General features: G+C 41.1%; 1 protein-coding gene across 1 annotated transcript in view; it reads left to right on the top strand.

Annotated features, from left to right (window-relative positions):
• The window catches only part of LOC124619413 (N6-adenosine-methyltransferase catalytic subunit), a 73,365-nt gene that overhangs the window by 34,843 nt on the left and 13,306 nt on the right, over positions 1-25,216 (top strand). Inside the window, exons 8-10 of the mRNA XM_047145776.1 lie at positions 2,492-2,661; positions 2,821-2,965; positions 17,056-17,203. Coding sequence (XP_047001732.1) covers positions 2,492-2,661; positions 2,821-2,965; positions 17,056-17,203 — 463 coding nt within the window. The remainder of the gene's footprint in view (positions 1-2,491; positions 2,662-2,820; positions 2,966-17,055; positions 17,204-25,216) is intronic.

Genomic DNA, 25,216 nt, shown 5'->3' with positions numbered 1-25,216 from the left:
TAAGTTGTAAGAAGTGCGACTTTAACATAGAAAATTTAGTATTTATGTAGTGAAGGTAAAATGAAACCTTAAAAAAAAAATTTTAAAAAATCATATTGGTCCACCTGCATCCAAATGAAAGAACCTGCATTTTTCATTAGACAATACATGTGGCCTTTTCCTGTTGCAAACAAATCAGTGTAGTAGTTTCTTAATTTACTTGTTACCTTTGTTTGTGTGTGTCTGCGTATGTTCTTGTCATATTAAGGTGAAACTATTCCCACTGCTTACCAAGAAGCTCTGTTTAATGATTTTGCATATCATTGTACATCTCTGTGGAGATTTTTGTTTGGGGATGTCATGCCATAAAAACCATAATTAATCCTTACATATATGAGGAAACACTCAGAAAATGTGGATTACCAACATTGCCACATGCTTCTTATGGCCGTGGTTTGTGACTGTGTAATTACCATATAACTGATAAACTTCACAACAGATTTGAGGATGATGTGGTGTCCTTGTGATATTTGATAGAAATTGCTAAGATAGATTGTTGCAGTTTTACCGTGCTGGTATAATTCCAGGCCACATAAGGTAGTCAGAAGTGATAAATATTAAGCAGAAAACTACTTTTTTGTTCATAAATAATGTATCCAATTTCTGTGCCAGAGATGTAGAATAAAAATGGAACATCATTTTAAAAGACACTTTTTAGCAGACGCCCCTCACTGTAACATAAAATAGTAATCGCATATAAAGTATAATACAAAGTTCCAGGATGACAGGTGTGTTCAACAGCCTTCATACTGAAATCATAACTGCATTTCTTTTTCTCAAGCAGTGTGTGTTTCAGAGTTACAGAATGAACTGCAAACCTTGGATGATGTTTTTGTAGGTGATGTTTTCTTCCCTCAGCCTCCAAATCACATTTTGGGCACACCTGAAAAATAATTTTTTGAAACTGAATGGAAAAGATGAACATGGTCTTAAACTTCTTTTATCTACTTGGGCAGCATTGTGGCTAATTAGTTTCTGTACATTATGTTAAATATATTCATATCGACATGGTAACGTAGTTTCTTTACATTATGTTACTTAATATATTCACCTGAAATACCTTATGCACTTCAGTCATTCCAACATTTTGTAGAAGAGAATCAGCCTGATCCTTCCATTTCTTGCTGACATGTATCACAGTTTGCAAGCCCTTTGTCACTTTTGATACCTCTCCTTCCAAAATAGACGTATTGCAAATAAAACAGGTGGTAGGATCCAGCATTATACTCTCAGTCCACAGAAAAGGAAAATAAGAGTAATCAGTAACACCACACAACACAGCAAACTGAACTGTCCCACATAGCTTTAATAAATTCATGGTATCAACTCAACTAAACTGGGTAATTGTTGGGAAAAATGCCAGTGACAGTGGTAGGAGAATGTTGAGTGAATGGGAAGGGGAACTTTCAGATTTTCATTGTTGGGCAACTGATCCTGACTTCAACATTACTGAACACACAAGAAATTTCTTTGATATATGTAATTTTTCTCTTCATTTACTTAACTGACTAAGCAACAAAAGCTGCAAAAATTGCGCATTAGTGTAATCCTGTTCCAACTCTTATATCTCTAAAACTATTTGCTCTACTTAAAATAAATACAAAACTTTTTCTGTGTAGAGTTTTTTGAGGAATATTTTTTGTAATTACAGTTCTCTTCTAAAAATGAAACAATTTGTGCAAAAAAAATTTTAAAAATAGAAGAAATTCTCTCTTAGTGGGGTGAAAAGGGATGATGCACCCTCCCTTTGAGAAGGTGTAGTGAGGGTGGCTTTTCTGTTTCTTACTGCTATACCCCATATGAGTATTTTCCCAGAGCTTCAAAACTTTGTAAATTATTTTCCCCATTTGCTGTTTTTTGACTAGTTTGCCTGGAATAATACAAGCTTTCATGGATGACAATCTGCAAAGACATTGGACTGAATGAAGAGTACTCATTAAGTTCCCCTCCAAGGTGTCCAGACATGTGTGGCTATCTTCATTGAAACATTGAACAATGTTGCTGCAGCGACCACTTGTTATTCCGCTATGTTGCTGGCTGCCGATGGTGGGCATTTTGAACATCTAACCTAACCACATGCTTAATTGAAGACAATGTGATCAGTATTTAAATGTAAAACAAACACATAATAAATAGTTTTTGTTTCTTAAAGTGTGTATACTTTTTTTGGCAGATTCTGTATTTCATTATCTCTTCCTGGAAAATTCATATAATAAGCATCTCAGTACTTACAGCATAAACAATGGGAGGGAAGACGGGCATTAATTTACATTGCCTTTTTTGGTCTTGTCATAAATTACTGCTGTATTGATAGATTGAATCTATAGAGTTGAAGGATGCTACTTTTGAAAGTGGAATATGATTTTCAAGATACAGACCATTATCATTTACCGTGTAACTTAATGCCAGAAACTGTTTTTTCACAAAGTTGTAACACTGTTTTGTTTTCCAGGTATGTGCATTATGAGGTAGATGGCCCTACTGTGCAGTTTCCAAAGGAAGCTGGTAGCAAGATAGAAAGTATAGAATGCAAAGCACTTGGCCGATCTCAAGAAATGACTATATTGTATCCTCCTCAGTGGATACAGTGTGATCTTAGATATCTGGATATGACAGTATTAGGTATTTTTGGAAAAAAAAAATGTGATTGACTCTTTCTTCCTTCAGAAGAATCACTATTTAGTTAGTTTTACATCTTTTGTTGCAACTGTAGAATCATGAGCAATGAAACTAAAAAAAACTTTTATAGGAAGGTGTGATTTGTTTTCTTTTTGTTTATAGGGAAATTTGCTGTGATAATGGCCGATCCTCCATGGGACATTCACATGGAGTTGCCTTATGGTACAATGTCTGATGATGAGATGAGACAGTTAGGCATTCCAACATTACAAGATGAAGGACTTATATTTCTGTGGGTGACTGGAAGGTTAGTACTTTCAGTAAATAGTATTAAATACCTTAATGCAGTGAGAAACTTTTTCATGAATGTATATATTGGTGAAAACTAGAGAGCATCATAATTTGTCATTTGCCTTTTGCAGAACAATTTTGGGTTGAGTTTTATTTTTAAAAAAGACAGTCTAGATTCTACATACATATCATAACAAAGATACCACTTAAGAGCATCTAAACTAGACAAAAATTAAAAATTGCACCACCTGCATATCTGCAAATGTGACAGCTTAGTCATAAGGGAAGTAGGGAATGAAAGGATAAGCTTTGTGAAACTAATAACATAGTTTCATTGTCAAATAAAAAAAGACAACAACCAAAATAAACACAGTCTATTGCAAGTGCACATCTTTGCACACCTATGTAATCAAAATCTCATGCTGGGTAATGTTCAGTAATTTGTCGCTCCACCATTTGCGCTGTAATCCTCTTTAGCATGCAATGCACCAGGTGGTCAATCCAGTCCCTCTACTTGAAAGCAGCCCTCCTGATGTCATCTTGGAGGGTGAAGGGAGGGGAGGGTTCCCTGTGAGAATACACTAGTGAGTTAAAGTGGTCTGAAAGCATACTAAATTGTGTTCATGTTGCAGGTACCACAGGTCAAATGGTCATATTATATCCCCCCCCCCCCTTCCTCCACTCTCACCTCTGCTGGAGAAAGGTGTTGACGCGATGGCAAAGTGTGCTTGTATGTTCTTATGCTGAAAGATACACTCATCACTGAAATGTTGACTTCAGGGCTGGACAACGGCTCGGAAGATCCTGTATTGATACTTCACATACCTCAAATTACCCTTGACAGCAATGAGAGATTCCCAACATCCTTACATCATATTGGCCCAAAACGTGTTTGGCTTGCCTCCCTGTCTGATCTGTGTGGCTGCATGCCTGAAATCTGTAATGATGCATGGTCTTCTCCATATCATTTGTGATGATCATGAGGTGTCAGAAATATCCTGCACTTGTAGGTGGAGAGAACCCAGTACCATAAGCCCGGATCCATTCAAGTTGTTCCATAGTTCATTTTCTTCATGCAAAGTACAATAAGAGTGGGAGGGTGGAGGGGGTCATACCATTCGTAATGGATGATTTGAAGCCAAATTGAACATGTAGAGATGATTGTGTACTGTCTTGGACAACACAGCCCTCTCACTTGCCTCCAAGAGAGCAAATGTGTTGCTTTCTCCTTGGAGTACCTACAAATGATAATTAGAGGGTAGCAGTCAGCCATCAGCTGGTATTGTTGGCTGTGGACAACCACTACAAGGCAGGTTTCAGTGTTTTTTTGTCTCATGATAGCAGTTGAATGTTTAACATGTTCACACTTGCCACCACTGGTGGCTCACAGTAGATCCTCCAACTGAGCAGCGTGCACCATCGATGGCTCAAGCTCAAATTTACCAATTATGCACCAGCAATACACTACAGTATGATGTATTACCCGTCTGCCAGGTGTAACAAACAGCTGTGAATATAATTTTATATGACCCGCCAATGAGAGAGCTTTATGAATGAATGAGATATCACATAATTTGTGATTAATTTAGTGTAAAATTATTTTGCTAGTTACTGTAAAGAATACATATTAAGTTGTGGACAGCCACAATTAAAAGACATTTACGCAAAGCTATTGGCCATAGCCTTCGTTACTTTTCCTACATTATTGATATTCCTACATGGAGTTTCCATTGTTTGTAAAATTATTTTGTGTGATCTCTCATTGTTTTAAAAGAATGAACTCATGCCACTTTCAAAATAAAAGGTCAGTATATTAAAATTGTGGCCTAGAGCGTTTGAATACATCTGCCGCCCCACAGTGAGAAACAGGAAAACCAGAACTGCCATATAAAGGAAAGCATGAATACGCACGCTGACTAACAGTGAGACATGCAATTCTCAGCCCCAGTGTGAAAGTTTTAAATGACGTTGATAGTGGTGAATGCCATGCAGTGAGAATCTTTCGATGTTGATAAAGTTTTGTGCTGTGAGATGACAAGGTGCTCATGCTCTAAACTTGAAATGACCTCCAAGAGATGTTGACTGACTGAACAGTTTATACGAGCCACATTGTCCCATGGACAGTTGGAGACCCAGTGCATTCTAATGCATTGGAAATATTGGTTTAATTTCACCTCCATAACACAAGTGGCCATATGTAGCAATTTCCAGTGATCAAAATGAGGTTTGAGAAAGAGGTTTAAAAAAAAATAAAAAAATAAAAAAAAAATGAAAAACAGGAACTATGTAAGTTATATGCATGAGCAGGTTACATACATTTTGAGTATAAAAATTGCTTCTTGGGCATTTGCAATTCATAGAACAAAAATATGATCGTCTGTTGTTTGCTGTTCAGTACTTTTGCCTCTATTATGCTCTATTGTAGAAAATTAATTTTACTTTGATGCTGGTTCAGCAAAATAATTGGCACTCCAGATTTTAAGTTTATTTTGCTGGATAGAAGCTAAGTTATGCGTAGCAAATTTAATAACTCTGGTGAGTAGTGGGAGTGCCTTTCTGTTCCACAATAACATTGATCAAACTATACTCCACCGTTTACACATTGATGGGCAGTAATATTTCTATTATAATGGCAGCAGTTTAGATTTTCTCTGGTGTTAATTTTCATTTCTCTCAAGCATAATGATTTATGTGTTTTGTACCTAATCACTACACACAAGAAGTGTAAAGTCTTGGTATGAAATGAAAGGCTGTCACAAAGTGTGTGTTAGTCTGTTTTCCTTCTTTCAAATTGGGTTCTGGTTCTTTTCTATTTATGCCCTGATGTTCACAGTTGCATACATGTGTGTTTTATTGTATCAGAGACTCTTTAACTACAATATGCTTTTAACTTCTTAGCTCTCAGTCTTCTTGGAACATTGGTGATGGCTACCTGATATCACCACAGAAAGTAAATGTTATAATGTTCATGATTGGACTGTTTTCTTTGGTGCATAGTAGAGCTCTGTCTACTGTTTCTCCTCCCTGGTAGGCCATAGTGCTCTCATCTGTTACAGTTAAGATTCAGTTATGCTAAACTCTTACTATTTTTCTTTTCTGTGAAACATCTTACATGTGATTCTTTGTGTTGTGTGCTTTCTTTGTAAACATAAGCAGTTTTAGTACCAGGCAATGACATGGGTACTTTCTTCAAGTATCAAGTACGTCACTGCAAGTAGAATAAGATGATGATGCAGTGTTTGTCTTTGGCACACTGATGTGGAAGTTGTCACTAATTCATCTATGTGCTTCACAAGTTTATTTATATGTCCAAGGTGACTTCTTGTTTTCCCTTTTTGTACAAGTCTGACCACACATCAGATAAATTCACTTGAAAGGTCTAGATTCTAATAATTTCACGTTGTTTGATAAATTGTGTTCTTTCAAATGTTTACATGTGCTATTCAAAATTTGTACATGGGTTCTGAGGCCGTCCTCAATTCATACAGGTGGCTGGCAGAAGTGGTGAAGGCTTCTGGCCTCGTTTGTTGGGTGCAAGCAGAGCTCACGATTTGCAGCATTGTTCCCAGAGTTAATTGGGGTCCTTTGGTTTGGAGCTGAGTGGAGGGTCTCAACCAAAGGATTTGTCAACTCTGTGATGGTCCTGGCTGCAGATTTCTGGACTTGTATTTTTGGTTTGGGATTTGCAGGATGCCCCTTGATAGGTCAAGGGTGCACAAACAAAGGAAGCAGCTACTTGGATAGCAGAGTACTTGTGGAGTGCACATGAAGGTTTTTTAGGCTTAGGCAGAACTTCAAGGTACTCTAATGCACACTTGTTAATCAATATGCAGCAAGGGAGATCAGACTGCTTTCAGAGTAGAAGTGCTTTGACTGACAAAATTTTACCAGTAAATTGTCGAAGTATTCGTAACAAAGTTCCCGAATTTACTGCCATCCAGGAAAATTCTCGCACTCAACTTATTCTTAGAACCGAGACCTGGCTGAAACTCAAAGTGGAATGCTCTGAGACATTTAGCAAGTCATGACACATACATCAGAAATACAGATCAGAGGCCATAGGAGGGGGAGTGCCACCATTGCAGTTGACAGAAGTATTGTCTCTGTTGAGGTTGTAGTTGAGTGTGACAGAGAAAATAAATGGTCACGTATAACAGGTCTAGGTGAAGCAAAGCTGATTGTTAGACATTTTTACTGGCCACCTGATTCTTCTATGACAGTTCTAGAGTCATTCAAAGAGTGGGGAATGGGAAATGGCAGTTAGTGATAAGGCAGCTAGGAGGAGGAGATATTCAGACAGTTGTGCTTTGCATATAACCAATAGATTTGACTAACTGTCAGAGTTTAGTGGAGAGGAGCCTCTTGTAGCTGTAAGTGTAGGAAATATGCAGCAGTCCTCAGCAGTTAGGAAGTCTGAGCCAGTTAGAAATTCTAACACAAAGAAGAAGGTTCTGCTGCTAGGTAGTTCGGATGGCAGAGGTGCGGGCCAGCAGTTGCAGGAAGTGTTGGGGAGTGAGTACCAGTAAGGGTGTGGGTGGAGGTGGGAGTAGTCTTGATAGAATGAGGTAGGTGGTAACCTGGTAAAGATAGCTGCTCAAACTAATGTGCACTTCTTGCAGTTGTTTCAGCGTCATGATCGGCCTCATCTTAATACTGCTGTTAGGTGTGTTAACATGGGGCTGGAGAAGGCACTGATGATGGAGGACATGGCTCACATTGCAGTGATGCCAGTTGAGTCCATCAATTGATGGGGTTTCACTAGGTGTGGCCTACACCTCTATAGGTATGGGAAGCGGAGGCTGGAAAAGCCTAGAGGTGACAGTGTTGTGGGTGGCAGTGGGATATCTCATGGGAAAATTACTATAGTAGTTGGTGTTAGAGCTGCACCTGTTTTAGATTGAAGTCAGCTGATAGGTACCCCTGCTTAAAGGAAGTACCTCTAACAAAGGAATCATCTTCAGATGAGGTCATGTATCCAAGTAGTGAAGGAATTAGCATATTTCATCAAAATATAAGAGTTATCAGAGGTAAAGACAGTAAACTGCTTATAGATGTTGACGCCAACATTATTGCTATGTTGGAGCACCACTTAAATAATTTGACAATTCAGAGGCTTCCTTTACCATGGTACAGATTTGCTGGTTGTTTTTCAAGGAGTTCGTTGCAGAGTGGGGGAGTAGCCATGTACGTAAAAAACAGCATTCCATTCAAGTCCTTAGACGTATCACTGCACTGCACTGAACAGGTATTTGAATGTTGTGCAGGGGTAGATAAATTTAGTGAAACTAAACTTATAATTGTTGTTTATAGGTCCTCTAACTCTGACTTCAGAGTAGTCCTGCTCAAGCTAGAGATGGTTCTTGGTTCACTTTGCAGGAAGTACGAAAAATTAGTTACATGTGGTGGCTTCAGTATTAATTTTGTATGTGATTGTGCAAGAAAAAAGGATGTTGGAAGATCTAAATTGATATGACCTGATGCAGATTGTGTTTTTTCCCAACTGGTGTACAGGGGAACAGTAGCACAGCCAAGACAATATTTTTATTCATTCTTCATTACTAGATGGGCATTCTATTAGTAAAAGGGTGAATTGCCCTTCAGACCATGATGCACAAATTTTAACACGAAAAGGTTTTGTACTCAAATAATTGTTGTGAATAAATACAAAATATGTAGCAAAGCTAATCAAGTGACAAAGAGAGTTTTTTAAAACTCATTAACGAACAATTATTTAATTGGATAGAGAGAGGGACCCCCTTAGTATACAGTTTATCGGAAGAAATTGGTAAAGAAATGGTGACTACTGCACAGTAGGTGTCAAATAAAGCAGAAGCTTATAGTTGGAGAGTGCTTAATGTAAACGAAGGATCATTTAAAAAAACTCGCAAACCTAAAGAAGTACTGGTCATGCGTAATGGGTGTCGCTGCCACCAAAGGTAATGTTCAGGCACTCATGAATCACACATTAACTAATGACTAATGTTGAGGATATCAGTGCAAAATCAGAGGTGCTGAACAATTTTTTCAGATGTTCTGAACAAGGGAAGATACAAGATTACTGCCCTGCTTCATTATTGCATCACTGCAAAGATGGTTGATATAGGCATTCGTGTCAGCAGTATTGAGAAACAACTGAAATTGAGCAAGGGCCCAGGGCCCAATGTAATCCGTTATACAAAAAATTGTGTCCAGTAGCTGGAAGAGAGCATTAATCACATGTGTCTACAAGAAGGGCAGCAGAAAGAACTTATAAAACTGTCTTCCAATATCATTGACATTTATTTCTTGAAGAACCTTATAACATATCCTGAGCTCAAATATAATGAGGTATTTTGTACAGAGTGACTCCCACCAACCAGTCACCTTGTATTTTGAAAACATCATTTACGCAAAACCGAACTTGCACTCTTCTCTGACGAAATACTGAATGCAATGAATGAAGGCAAACTGGTAGATGCAGTATTTCTTGGCTTCCAAAAAGCATGGACTCAATATTGCGTCAACATTTAGTAATGAAAGAATGACCATATAGGGTATAAAAATATTTGTGACTGGATTGAGGATTTCATTGTAGGAAGGATGCAGCATGTTACTGTGGATAGAGTCACCACATATGTAAATTTAACTTTAGGTACGTGCCAGGGAAGTATGTTTGGATCCTTGCTACTGTTGTTATCTATTACTGACCAGATGGGCGATGTTAATAATAATAATAATAATAATCTCAGAATTATAGCAATCTCAGAGTTTTTGCAAATCATACAGTAATCTATAATGAGTATATGTGAACAAAGCTGCTCAGATATTCAGGCTGATCTAGATAAGACTTCAAAGCGATGCAATAATTGCGAACTTTCTTCAGATGTTGAGCATTATGAAATTGTACACATCACAAAATGCAAAAACATAGTATCCAATGACTATTTAATCTATTATATCATAAAAATGGTTGGGTGCAACAGTTTGTGGGGATGTGAAATGGAATGACCACATAGGATCAATTATACGTAGAACAGGTCATAAACTTTTGTCCACTGACAAGATACTGGGAAAATATACTCAGTCCACAAATGAGATTGCTTACTTGACTCATCCTAGAATATTGCTCAAATGTGTGTAACTAACACCAGATATGGCTAACAAGGGATATTGAATATATTTAGTGAAGTGGTTGAACAAATGATGAATGGTTTGTTTGGCTTGTGGGAGAACGTTGCAGAATATTGTAAAACATTAAATGGCAGGTTCTTGAAGTATATGCCAGCTCTCTCACAAAAGCCTACTTACAGATTTCCAAGAGTCAGTATTGAGGTCTCCAGGAATGTATTGCTGACTCCTACATATTGCTCTTATAGCAACCATGAAGACAGGATTAAACTAATTACTGTGAACACAAAGGCATTTAAGCAGTCACTCTTATTGTACTCCACAAACAAATGGAAAGGAAAGGAAGTCTAATATAGTGTACACTGGGAACTATCCTCTGCCATGCACTTCTTAGTGATTTGCAGTCTACAGATGCAGAAGGAGATCATCCACCTCCTTCCTCTCACTTCTTTTGTCTTCTCACTTTAGAAGGCATGTCATTTTGAATAAGACACTTCAACTTGTGATGGCTATCTCCATCATCATCATCATCAGGAGTATAAAAATCATTGACTGCTGGGACTGATGTGGCGTTCCACATATATGGGCACAGTTGCAGCATCTCGAACCTATCAAAGAGGGCTGAAGTGATGTGTGTGTGGAAGGTGAGCTGCACAGCTCATAGCAGCTTTGATGCACCATGGAACCAATGACTTCAGGTGGCACAAAGGGGCTGGTGACTCATTTCAAAATGCTGCTCTCTCTTTCCTACAGACCATGCCCTATGAAGTGTGTACCTCTGGTCTCTGTTAAAACTGTTGTTGTTTATTCTAATCTCGGTTGCCTCCTTTATAATGGAATCCTAATATGATGCTACAAGAGACTCTTCTTCTCAAGGCGCGTTTTATATCTGATGTGTATGGCATCCTCGATGAATGTGACACCATGTATATAAGTCAGTCAGTTCGCACTGTTGCAGAGCATTATACTGAGTGCAAGCAACATATCTAAAAAGGGGAGCTTGAGGATTTGGCAATCACTGAGCACTGCCTGGAAACCAGACGTAAAATACAATTTGAAAAGATAAGCATCTTGGCTCGTACATGATAATATTACGAGGTGGCTGAGATTGGAATAAACAGCAACAATTTTAAGAGACCATGGATACACACTTAGTAAGGCATGGTGGCAGTCTTTGTGAAATAACATTCATGTTTTACGTCGCACTTCACTTAGCATAGACCGGGACTGTGTCCTAGGCATGCCCAATGTGAACTGAATGGGCACGGCCCGTGCTGCCTGAGTTGTTGTTGTTGTTGTTGTTGTTGTTGTTGTTGATGTTGTTCCGCCGGCAGAGGTCGTGGCCGAATTCTTGTGTGCCCTCTGGTGGACAGGACTCTACTTGCGGCAACTACCGTCCGTGACGCGCCGTGCCGATGTGCGCCTCCCGCGATCTTTCTGATGGGTACTGCGCTCCTCCTCCTTCAGGGGATGAAGCCACTGTGATCCACTGCATCGAAAGGTGGAGCGTCGGGCAGGAGCGATGACCTCCACGTCCATCGGAAGGCTGGAGTCGAGGGGATCTGCCAACCCTCGAGCCGGAACCTTCGAATACGGCTGGAAGTGACCCACACGAAGGCGCCCCCGTCGTCCCACCACCGGAGCCCGGGAGACAAGCCGTCGAACTCCGGATCCCGTTCCACCTCGGGAGGGGCAAGACCCAGTGGCGGGGACGATGGGGTAGGGATGATCACAGGTGAACCAGCCTCCTGAGAAACAGGGCCTGCGTGGGGGGCCAGCTCGCACTGGGGCATCTCTAACGATGGCGATGCCGGTGCTGGAGCTACTGGAGGCTGCCAAGGCTGAGAACCATCGCAGTGCGGCGGAGTCACAGCGGGGAGAGGCGGTAATGTCCCCTGAGAAACCAACACGGGTGCCGGCAATGGGGAAGCCGGTGCCCGAGGGGTCTGAGGGTGGGTGCCCAAACATGGATGTAGCTGATTTTGGTGACAACGTACCTCCTGGTCCCCCGCCTGCAAGGTATAGAGCCGGCGGCCGTTTCGGCGCAGGACCACCGCCGGTATCCAACGTGGATTGCGACCAAAGCCATGTGCCCAGACCAACATACCCGGTGGAAAGCCAGGTACTCCGTTTTACGAAGACTGGCGAGGACCAGGCCGGAGGAGGTGCAGCAGAGTCCTAGGTTGGCACCTGTGGAGGAGCTCTGCGGGGCTGCGATCTCCCATTGGTGTGGTCCGGTATGCCGTCAGGAAAAAAGTCAATGCCTCCTCTGCAGGAAATTCGTGCACATACTTTTTCATCTGCGTCTTAAATGTGCGCACCATGCACTCGGCTTCCCCATTCGATTGTGGATGAAAGGGGGGAGAGCAAACGTGCCGAATACCAAAGTGCCTGCAAAAATACTAGAAGGTCTGTGAAATAAACTGAGGTCCGTTGTCCGAGACCAGGGTGACTGGCAGACCTTCCACAGAAAAGATTTTTGCTAGTGCCTGGATTGCAACTTCTGAAGTGGTTGAGGAGCAGCGAACCACATATGGGAATCGGGAATAAGCATCAATGACAATGAGCCAAAAGCCATTGAGAAACGGGCCTGCAAAATCGATGTGAACACGTTCCCATGCTTGGGTTGCAGGCGGCCATGAAGAGAACGCTGCCCTGGAAGATGCCTGTTGGCTCGCACACTGGGAACAGGCGACCACCAAGTGCTCAATTTCTTTGTCAATACCGGGCCAGTACACATGTCTGTGAGCCAAGGTTTTAGCACGGGAAACACCCCAGTGCCCCTCATGTAATAACGTGAGGACCTCCCTTCGTAAACTTGCAGGAACAACCACGCGAGGAGCTGTATCATCGGTAGCCAGAAGGAGAACTCCTTCAAAGACCAAGAGGCGGTCTCGTAGAACAAAATAATTACGAAGAGGGTCCGAGGCCCGGCCTGGAGGTCGGGATGACCACCCCTGCTGAATGAGGCGAACGACTTGCCAGAGAACCGGGTCAGCTGCCGTTTCCCTGGCGACCCTAGAACTAGTGTTTGGGAAGCCATCAACCGCTTGGCAGGACGCCACATCCAAATGAAAACACATAATCTCTTCTCGATCGAACTTAAGGTCCGGGCCCACTGGAAGACGGGAAAGTGCGTCAGCGTTGGCATGCTGTCCGGTAGGGCGAAAATGAATGTCATAACGGCACTTAGAGAGGAACATGGCCCAGCGCTGTAGTCTGTGAGCCACCCTATCCGGAATCTGAGAGGTGGGGCCAAATAACGATATTAACGGTTTATGGTCAGTGATTAACTGAAACTTCATGCCATACAAGAAAGGGTGAAACTTGGTAACAGCATAGACAATGGCCAAAGCCTCTTTTTCCACCTGGGAGTAATGGGCCTGCATGAGACTAAGAGTTTTAGATGCAAACGCCAGTGGTTGCTCGGAACAATCCGCATTACGATGGGCCAGGACCGCCCCCACCCCATACTGCAAAGCATCTGTAGCCAGGACCAACAGCTTATGGGGGTCAAAAGCAGCCAAACAAGGCGCTGACGTGAGGAGGCCCTTCAAAGAGGTGAATGCTCACTCGCATGCAGGCGACCAATCAAAAGGAACACCCTTGCACAGAAGGCAGTACAGGGGGTGGGCTATGGTGGAAGCCCTGGGAATGAACCGGTGGTAATAGGCGATCTTGCCTAAAAAAGCTTGTAACTCCTTCAGCGAAGCGGGCCGAGGAAGGTCGACGATACCTTGGACCAAACTTCCTAGCGGCTGGACGCCATGCTGAGAGATGGTGTAGCCCACATACTCAATGGATGGTTGGAAGAAGTTTGACTTACGCAGGTTGCAACACAAGCCCACGGACCTGAATTTGAGAAAGAGGGTGCGAAGGTTGTGCAAGTGTTCCTTCATGCTGCGGCCCTTGACAATTATGTCGTCCAGGTAATTAATACAATGAGGGATTGTCGACGTGACGTGCTCAAGATAGCGCTGGAATATCGCCGGGACACTGGATATTCCGAAGGCCAACCACTGGTATTGGTAAAGGCCAAACGGGGTGTTGACGACCGCCAGCCATTTGGAGTCCTCATCAAGTGGTATCTGATAATAAGCCTCCGAAAGATCTATTTTCGAAAAATATTGGCCTCCCGCCATGGCGGAGAACAATTCATCAGCACGAGGCAAAGGATAGGTGTCCACCACCAATTGGGAATTAATGCCAGCCTTGAAATCGCCACAAAGATGTAATTTTCCCGAGGGTTTCCTGACAATAACGAGGGGCGAAGCCCACTCACTAGAAGAAATGGGAAGAACGACCCCTAGGGCTGTCAGCCGGTCTAGCTCCTCTTTTGCCTGAGGGCGGGGAGCCAAGGGGATCTGCCTCGCGCGAAGAAAACGCGAGCGAGCCGACGCCTTCAATGTTAAGTGAGCTTCAAAGTCTGAAACTCGCCCCAGGCCCTCCTCAAAGATATCCGGAAAGTCAGTGATCAAAGATTCTAATGATTGATAGGGAACGTCTTCGGAGACCAACTGTATGGTGTCAGTGATAGAAAAACCAAAAGCTTGAAAGGCATCCAAGCCAAAAAGGTTAGCGGAGCTCGCATCACCGACAACAATAAAAGTAATAGGCCGAGTGACTGATTTGTAAGTCTCGTCAGTAGTGAATTGACCCAGTAGGGGAATGAACTGTTTACCATAACTGCGTAGATGCCGGTAAACTGGCGCCAATGGGGGCGACCCCAGGTCGGACTAAGTTTGTGCATTCAACAAAGAAACTGCCGTGCCCATATCTACTTGCAGTTGTAATCGGCGTGACCGAACCGACACCTCGATAAAGACTTTGTGTGCCGATGCGTCAGGAGCCTGGCCCGAGGAAACTTCCTGAATGTCAACGTCCATGTCCTCTGTAACTGCTTCCTTCGATTCTTTTGAAGCCGAGCGGCAAACTTTAGCAATGTGTCTGGAGGACACTCCGACCGATCATGATGTATATAGCACGACGCACAGGACGGTAACAGGGGCCGGCGGCTGGAACTCTGTTTACGCGCCGTGCGGGAGCGGCCGTAATGGCCGGATTGTACCGCTCGCACGTCGTCCACCCCGGACGCAGTGAACCCGGCAGCGCCGCTCTGAACCGCCGCGATGTCGCACCACGCTTCCAGCTGTTGACCTGCAGCATGAAAGACTTCATATGATTGAGCAATGGACAGGACTTCCTCGAGGGAAGGGTCTTCTAACTGCAGGGCCCGTTGCCGGACCTCCCTATCAGGTGCCGAACGAACAATGACGTCGCGCACCATAACGTGGGCATACGACTCTCGCGACTGCTCCATGACAAAATGACACTTGCGACTAAGACCGTGCAGGGTAGCGGCCCACGCCCTGTAAGACTGATGGGGCTGTTTCTTGCATTGATAGAACTCGACCCTAGCCGCGGCGATAATATGAAGACAGCAATGCACAGAATGCGTCAAAAGACAAGGACGAGGGTTCTTGCAATGGCGCTAGCTGCCGCAAAACTTGATACAGCGAGGGAGATATCCAAGACAAGAAAAGAGCACGACACACCTCCGCATCGGCAACATGAAATGCCTGGAAATGCTGCCGAAGGCGATGTTCATTTGCATCCCAATCCTCCGCCGTCTCGTCATACGGGGGAAAGGGAGGAGGGAACGGCGCTGGAGCAGACAGCGTGGAGAGCAACGCCGGAAGCACTTGTTTCATGGTTGCCATGAGCTCCGTCTGCTGCTCAACCAAAACCCGCACTAAATCCTCCATGCCGTGGATAAGCTGCGAAACCAGAACAACGACGCAACACATGAAAGAATGACCCTACTCGTCGCCAATTGTGTAGTAACACTGTTCACGTTTATGTCGCACTTCACTTAGCGTAGACCGGGACTGTGTCCTAGGCATGCCTGATGTGAACTGAATGGGCACGGCCCATGCTGCCTGAGTTGTTGTTGTTGTTGTTGTTGTTGTTGTTCCGCCGGCAGAAGTCGCGGCCGAATTCTCACATGCCCTCTGGTGGACGGGACTCTAATTGCGGCAACTACTGTCTGTGACGCGCCGTGCCGATGTGCGCCTCCCGTGATCTTTCTGATGGCTACTGCACTTTGGATATCGAGCAAAAACAAAGATTTATGCTTGATGCGTTTAGGGAGTTTGGACAGCAGTTTCACCTGAGGGGGCGTAGCAGAGCTGCTGTGTGCTCCACAACTCGCACCCCACACATGCATCACTTTGTCATTTTTTTAACTGATTCCAGATGCTGCAATCGTTCCCATATAAGCAGAACACTGTGCCAGACTTGGCAGTCAATGATATTTTACTCCTGATGACGATGGCAAAGAGAATCATCGAAATCTTGAGTATTTTATTTGAAATGTTGCAGCTTTGAAACAGAGGAGTTTATTCAGTTATGCTGGTGTGGAATACTCCCAAGGACACAAAACTTTTCTGTATTGTGAGAACATAATGCGCAGTGTGAGACCGTTAAAAAAAACTGCAGGAAAAAAATATTGACATGTTTGTGAGTGATCAGCTGCTGAGAGCTTCCTCAGTGTGGTAACTGGTTGTCTGTTCCCATATCAGTTTTGGTATTTCTCTTCAGATTTTCCATTATTGTTTTAAAAAGAGAAATGTTGTAATGTTTCTTGTTTCTCGACTCATTTCTAACAATACCAGCAACATTCAGTCACAGCAGTAATTTATCATTTAGATGCGAACAGCTGCAGCTATTGTTAATATGTTCTTAAAAGACTGTAAACTACACAAATATGTTCCCTAAGGATAGTCACTGGAATCAAGACAGAATAATGGGTAGAAGAAGTGAGAAGCAAATTTTCCTTTATTACAGCATTGAAAGTCACGAAAGATTGAATCATTTAAACAGAATCAACAACTATAAATAAATGTCTCACATCACAGTTCCCTGCTCCTTCCCTTCTGTGTTATTCCTAATGCATGGAAGTGGCTCATTTAACTTTGCAGTAGTGGCTCTTTATTACAGGGCAATGGAATTGGGCAGAGAGTGCCTGAAACTCTGGGGCTATGAACGTGTTGATGAAATAATATGGGTCAAAACAAACCAACTGCAGAGGATAATTAGGACTGGTCGCACTGGTCATTGGCTCAACCATGGAAAAGAGCATTGTTTAGTAAGTAGCCACACAGTTTGAATATTTATTATTGGTTTCTTATGTGAAATGCCATACTCTAAAGTTGTATGTTTATTACACGATTTCATTATGTGGAGTGACATAGTATGGAACTATGCTATAATACTCTGTTCAGCACATTTACATTGCTAAGAAAATGAGATTTAACACTTTTCATATCTGGCATTTTCAGTTAAGTCACACATGGCTAGCACACCAGGGAATTGTTAGCATAGCTGGGTACAAATGGGCACACTGGAGTTTCTTAGCTGTATAAAGACTCCATTTATTACTAGGCTAATTACTGTTTAGCTCTACAGGGCCTTTATACTGAAATGTTTCCCCACACCACCTAGTATTGTCTTTCTATGTGTGTGAGTAACTGTATGTTCACTGTTGTGGGTAAATACATACAGCGTACACAGGGCGGTGTGTGAAACTGATGGCGATTACACGCTTCCGCTGTTGTAGAAATCTGCTCCAGATGCTGCAGATACCGTGTTGAGCTTCTTAAAATGAACAATATTTTATTGTTCTATTAACTGATTCCTTTCCATATGCACTTATATTTTACAATTTGAATCAAAACTCGTAATGGCGTCGATTTTTTACATCACAAGAATGGCTCTCCTCTCCTAAAATTACTCTTAACAAGAACAAACAAAAACTATATCCTAAGAATAATTATGTGAGCGCTGACCGCCACAGAGTAATAAACAATATCTTTGTCTCTCTCTCGCACTGTCACAGCAAGTTACGCTGCATGATACATCATATATGCCCCTCTTGTGGACGAACGTTTTTGGGCAAAAATAAACACGAGCGTTCACACAACACTATATCGGTGATTGTTTATGACGCTGTATTAAAGTCCACTTTAGGAATTGGTCGAATCCAGTCATTCTGTTCCTGTTTTCCAAACATCAGTTCGTATGGGGTGTATTCTGTCGTAGTATGTGGCATATTGTTTACAATTTCCTGAAAATCGTGAAGATAATCGTTCCATTTGGGTTGCTGGTTGTGGCAATATGTTCTCATGAACCGGTTTCATTCACGAAAAATTCGTTCCACGGGATTCGCCGAAGGGTGGTACACTGATGTTAGAATTTGTTTTATACCACAACTGGCTAATGTTTGCCTCCAACGAAATCCAGTGAACATTGACCCATTGTCAGAAAGAATAGCCTCTGGTTTGCCTACCTTGACTATATAATCCTTGACCAGCTTCTTGGCTATGGATGCAGCAGTAGCTGATTTTAATGGATAAAGTTTGACATACTTAGTAAATATATCAAGAAAAGCTACAATATATTTGCATCCTCCCCTTGATGATGGTAGAGGACCACAGACGTCGACCGAAATGATTGACAGCGGTTTAGTGGGTATAATAGGATGTAGGAAATGTTTCACACAAAAATTTCCTGGTTTGACTAGCTGACAAATTTTACATTTCCTTAACTGTCTGTGCACTTTCCTGCGAATGTTTGGGAAGTAGCAATATGCTAGAATCTTCCAAGCACACTTTAATACTCCAAAATGTCCCCAAGTGATGTGCGTGTGCAAAATTAAGTCATTCTCATTCTTCTCGGGAATACACACCTTCCAATTATCTGAATCAAGATGCCCTTTGAAAAATAAGACGTTGTCCTCAACTTTGTACAGTCTCTTCAGATCATCGTTTCCAGGCTTTGCTAAAGTTTCCTTTATTGAATGCCAACGAGGATCTTCATTCTGAAGTTTTTCCATGTTCTTACACATGTCAAGAAAATGTTTCCTATATATTCTATCAGTCATTATAAGAACATTAAATTCAGACGGATTGTCCGTGATGTTGATAGTTGACAAATCTCCATCTGGCATTCTAGACAGTGCATCAGCGATGAAATTATCCTGTCCGCTTAGGTATTTAATTTCAAATTGAAACTCTTGGAGTGAGAGCGTCCATCTTGCTAATCTTGGATGTAATAATTTACATGTTTGCAAAAATCTTAACGCTTTGTGGTCACAGTATACTGTTGTCTTCGCTCCATATACGTAATAGTAAAATTTCTTAAATGACTAGACTACGGCCAATGCTTCCCTTTCGGTAGTCGTATATGTTCTTTCACAAGCAGTTAAGAGTCGGCTAGCAAAGGCTATTGGACAGAAAGTTGATTTTCTGTCTATCATCTTTACTTGGAGGAGGCATGAACCTATTCCAATTTTCCAAAGCATCTGCCATTAAACCGAATTCTTGGCTCATATCTGGATGATATAATATTTGTGAACTGACTAAGGCATGTTTTATTGCTTCAAATGCATTCTGACATTGTTGCGTCCACACCCACGGAGTATTTTTGCGCAACAAGCTGTACAACGGTTCTGCATTATAATAGAGTGGTCATGAATGAAACGCCTGAAAAAAGACAAAACTCTGAGGAAGCCCTTTAACTGTCTTTTTGTTGTTGGAACTGCAAAGTTTTTGATTGCCTTTAGTTTCTCGGAGTCGGGTAAGATACCTTTTCCATTTATAAGATGACCCAAAAATTTGATTTTATCTCGAGCAAAATGGGACTTTTGCAGATTTGTGATTATGCCTGCTTCCTTGAAATGTTCTAATACTCTTCTCAATAAATCAACGTGCTCCTTCCATGTCGTCGTAGCTATGAGCATGTCGTCCACAAATAAAGTTAAATTGCTTCGAAGTGCAGGTCCCAATGCATAATCTAGAGCATTTATAAAAACTCCTGATTGAAGTTACTATCAACTAAATAAAAAAATTTTAAAAGAAATCATTCATACTATAGCTAAATTCTCTGCATACTGAAAAGAAAACTTATCTTTACTGTGGAAAACAAATACATAATGTCTGCATATCTCTCGTGCATTATGCCTGAAAAGAAAAACTAACTACTAAATTGCAAAAAGAAGCCCGAAAGGTAAAACCTTAAATTGATAGCTTCTACCTGCATGTACAAATGCGGTGTACTTTTTTGATGGTTCGTCTAGAGCCACCTGCCAAAATGAACTTCTCAAATCAATGTTTGTTAAGTATTTCATCCCCTCGAACTTTTGAATTAGCTCATCAATATTTTCCGGGTGAGTTCGCATGGGCACGATAATCTTATTTATCTGCCGTGTGTCTAGCACGAGACGAACTTTTCCTCCCTTTTTCGAGACAACATGAAGCGGACTACAGTATGGACTCGTCAAAGGTTCGATCAGATCCCATTCAAGCATCTGGTGGATTTCCACATCAACTGCCTTTCGTTGGTGCCACGGTACTGGATAAAAAATACGGCAGAAAACTTGGTGTGGTATCACATCTAAATGGCATGTGTATCCCTTGATTACACCAGGTCTTTCTTGAAAGACTTCATGATATTCCTGTAGAAGATCATATAATTGCTTTCTTTGGTGTTGTTGCAAATATTCAGGTTCTTGTACCTTTTCATATACCATATCTTCAGGGTTTAAAACTGGTTGCAAGTAATTAATTTGGTAATACCGTACAGGTTTGCTATGTATCCACTTTATTTGCAGCTTTCGTCCCTGACAATACTTTCCATGGGTACTATATTCCCTGAGAAGATTCAGTTGATGTTTCTGATCCATTATTGTAAAACTGGCACGGCCTAGAGAAAAATCGATATGCCAATTTCTCTCTCTAAATTCATCTATACCCAGGATACAGTCCTCAACCAATTTTTCTATTACAAGGAACGTGCAATTTATAGCTACATTTCCTATATCTAACTGGAGTTGAGTCTGCCCTTTAACCTGAGAAGACTTATGACCAGTAGGACCTACAATTCTACAACATTGAACAGGAAAAATCGGTGGATTTGCTTTCTGAAGTATTCTTTGAAATAACTTCTCAGAAACGACATTTACTGCTGCTCCTGTATCTAAAGTAACTTGCACAGTAATGCCTTCAATTGCCGCCTGAATTTTTGCAACAGGTTCAGTGATATGTTCCTCTTGACAAGGCATCATATCCTGCTGAAGTTCTTCTATTAATAAATTGCCATCATTGTACCGAAAGAAATTGACGCTTGAATTTTCACCTCTGAAAACTTCCTCGACTGCACCATCGGGGCTTCTGACCGTCGAGTTTAGTTTGACGATTGCCCATTATTAGTAGATGTCTGCTCCGTTACGTCGGTTATTATTGGTGGTTGATTTCTCCATTCATTTGCATTATCATTTGGTACCCAACCTGAAGTTTGTGGTTGGTTGTGATATTCTTGGGTTGGTTACTGATATCGGCGTTTTTGCTGATAATTCCCTTCTTGATAGTATCCTTTCCTCTTCTTATTATTCTTCCTCCATTTCCGTTCATATGTTTGTTCACATTGTTGGTCATGATTACACTGGTCGGAATTTCGTTACCAAATTTCACGTTTTTCTGGAAATAATTCACCTGTGGGTTTGGTGAATTGTGTGCAAAAGGTTTGTTTCCATACTGTTTGTTGTTACTATTGTATTTGTTAGGTTGGTAACTTGGCTGGCTATAGCGCACACGTGATTCTTTGAACAGAATGTCTATTGAATCCAATGTGGCTAGAAAATCTTCCACATGTTGTTCAGGCACATGTAGAAGTTTTTCCTTAACTTCAAGTGGAAGTTTGCCCTTTAATATTCGAATGATATCCTGCGTCAGGATTGGTTCATTCCAGTATTTACTTTTATTTATATACTTCTCGAAATACTTTCTTAAAGATCCATTTTTGAAAGAAAAAGGTTGTGGGTCAAAAACTTCCTTACGTAGTCTTTCTTGTACTCCCTTATTCCAGTATTTGTGCAAGAAAGCACGTTCAGATTGGTCATAATCTTGACACCAATCGGATGCTTCTGACACCCACATCGATCCATCTCCATGTATGAATCCTACAACGTACATAATTTTTTGTTGCTCAGTCCACATTCGCAGCAATATCCCTTTAAATTGCTTGATAAATACCACGGGATTGATCGACTTCCTTTCGGGAATAAATATCTGGAATTGACGATATTTAAGCATTTTTTCTTCATTCATAGTCGCAGGTGTATTCTGGTGGCTACATCGCGGTGAATGATAATCTTGATAATTTGTTTCTGGTTGATTACGTAAATATGCACCAATACATGGATATTGTTGCATGGATTCGGTTTCACTGGTTTCATCAGGAATAATGTCTGCTTTTGATAAACTGCAAGTAGTATGTGCCCCTCTAGTATTAACTAGACCTTGCTGGCATGCTTTTAATGTATTTTCTATCTTTGCTTTCCAAGCAGGAAATTCATCTCCTATATTCTCCTTAATATCTTTAACTTCTGCTTTAAGTTGTTCTTGTGCAGCTTCGTTGTTAACTTGCACGTTAGAAACCATTTCTTTCAAGGTTTTGTCCACATAATTTCGCACTGTCTCGGTTTGCTCTTTTGCCCAATCTTCAATGTCCTTAGAGAATGCGATCTTATGTTCATCGAAAAGTTTGTCTATGTGTTTCTCGCCTTCGAGACTGAGAGTGTCTATCCTCCGAGTAAGCTCAATGACAGCTTGCTCGTTATCGTGCTTAATTGTATTCACGTCTTGCGCAATAGTGTTCTGTACATGAATAACTTCCTGCACTTGATGATTTAGTGTATCTTGACGACATAAGATGTCTTTGTATTTGTTTGTTAATTCCTGATACTGTTGTTCTTGTGTAACTATGAGTTGTGCCTGACTGGTAATCAAGTGACTCTGCTTTGTTTCCAAACTCTGGAATTTTTCAGTAATCTTATCATTTATTTCTTTTAGTTTATTAGATTGCTCCTGAGCCAAATTAAATTGCGCACTCTCCAATACTTGGAATCTACGATTCATGTCATTTGCAAAAGTGGATTGCGTAGTTTCCAATGCCTGGAATCTACGATTCATATCATTTGCAAACGTGGATTGTGCCGTTGCAAGATTAGATTGCGATGTTTCCAATGCCTTAATCCCTTGTCTTATGACAGTGAAACTTGACATCAGCTGGGATAACAAATCGGTATTCTCAGCAATTGGCGATTGCACTGGGCTTAATGAGGATTGTACCAACACAATTTTCGGTACAGTCATTTCGTTTTCGCACGCGTCTGTCTCAGAGATGAAATTCATGTTGTTTGTTGGTTGCTGCATATTTCTCTGGACTTCTTTCGACATATGAATGTCGGAACTAGCAACCGTTTGTGTCGACGGCGTGAGCGCATTAATTATTGCTGGTTGCTCAGCCGTAATCGACATATCGCTAACTACGGCGGTATTAAATTCTGTGGCACTAGTTGATGACGCATTTGCACTATTTAATTCATTTTTGGCATTGTGATGCGTGCTTGCTTACTGGCTTTGAACATAGAGCTAGTTATCACCATGTAAATGAGCAATTGACAGTATCTCCTCTAAATAAGTCCTACAAAAGTGACTATTGAACTTTTACACACGCAAAAAACGTTAATGTCCTAATGCTGTCAATGTACACTTTACAATGTGACACAAACACAGTACATAGATAACACATAAAATATTGTCTTGGTATCTACTGAAATACTGGAATTCTAGTAAAAGTAATATAGCAACACTATTTATACTTAGAAAATTAATAGATGAAAGGTCACTAAATGCATAAATGCTCCAGAAAGCTAGTAATTCAAATGTTCTGGCCTTTTTGAAGTTTCTGCTCGGCTGCTGAGATGGCGTACTCGTTCTCTTTACAAGATACTCCCGCACGTTCAGTTAGCATGAAACATACAAAGGACCATAATGTAGTTACTTTATAAAACTAGACATATATACACACAATGAAACATTAATTACTAAATTACTAACATATTTATATTGCAGGTTCACTATGAGTGTCGTATCAGGATCGTGTCCTGTCTAACGGTAGACATATATAAAGACTCCCTTTTATTACTAGGCTAATTACTGTTTAGCTCTACAGGGCCTTTATACTGAAATGTTTCCCCACACCACCTAGTATTGTCTTTCTATGTGTGTGAGTAACTGTATGTTCACTGTTGTGGGTAAATACATACAGCGTACACAGGGCGGTGTGTGAAACTGATGGCGATTACACGCTTCCGCTGTTATAGAAATCTGCTCCAGATGCTGCAGATACCGTGTTGAGCTTCTTGAAATGAACAATATTTTATTGTTCTATTAACTGATTTCCTTCCATATGCACTTATATTTTACAATTGGAATCAAAACTCGCAATGGCGTCGATTTTTTACATCACAAGAATGGCTCTCCTCTCCTAAAATTACTTTTAACGAGAACAAACAAAAACTATATCCTAAGAATAATTATGTGAGCGCTGACCGCCACAGAGTAATAAACAATACCTTTGTCTCTCTCTCGCACTGTCACAGCAAGTTACACTGCATGATACATCATAGCTGGTTTCTTACCTAGTACTGTAAATTGGGGTATGTCAGTGCAACATGCATGCTAATGGAGTGAATGGCTGTTGAGATGAAATAGTGTCCGCTTGACTGTCCCTTACCTCTTCCATTTTGACAAACAGAATGTAGCACAGAGAAAACAAAATGGCAGCTGTTTTTTTTCTTTCATTTCTTATGGATGAAAAGCATGGAGATGTCATTCTTTTTTATTAAATGACTCAATGAACAAGCCGTACAAGGTATTTATCTATGCTGTTACTGTGCAGTCATGTTTTTTGATGTGAAATGTTTTTACTGTCCACTTTTGATACTCCATCCAATCATTCCTTTACAATCTTTTTGGTATGCTTCACCCAATACTTGTTCTGGTAACCTTCTTTAAATGTAGATAAATGTCTGTAAACAGAAGAAAAAACTCAATAGTGTACAGTTGTAGGGTTTGTGATAAACTTTTGGAGCTCTTTGCGTTATTTAGCTGTTGCTAATACTGCAGAGTCATATGAAATTAAAAGAACATTAGGTGAAAATCAATTTCAGGAAGGATAAATGAAGATTTAATGTTTGTTGGGAGGAAGCAGAGAAAGTGCAGTGCACCTATAAAGGAAACCAATATTATGAAAAGTA

Source organism: Schistocerca americana, chromosome 6, assembly GCF_021461395.2.
Source record: "Schistocerca americana isolate TAMUIC-IGC-003095 chromosome 6, iqSchAmer2.1, whole genome shotgun sequence".
NCBI classification, from domain to species: domain Eukaryota; kingdom Metazoa; phylum Arthropoda; class Insecta; order Orthoptera; family Acrididae; genus Schistocerca; species Schistocerca americana.
This window is presented reverse-complemented; position numbering and strand designations above follow the sequence as displayed.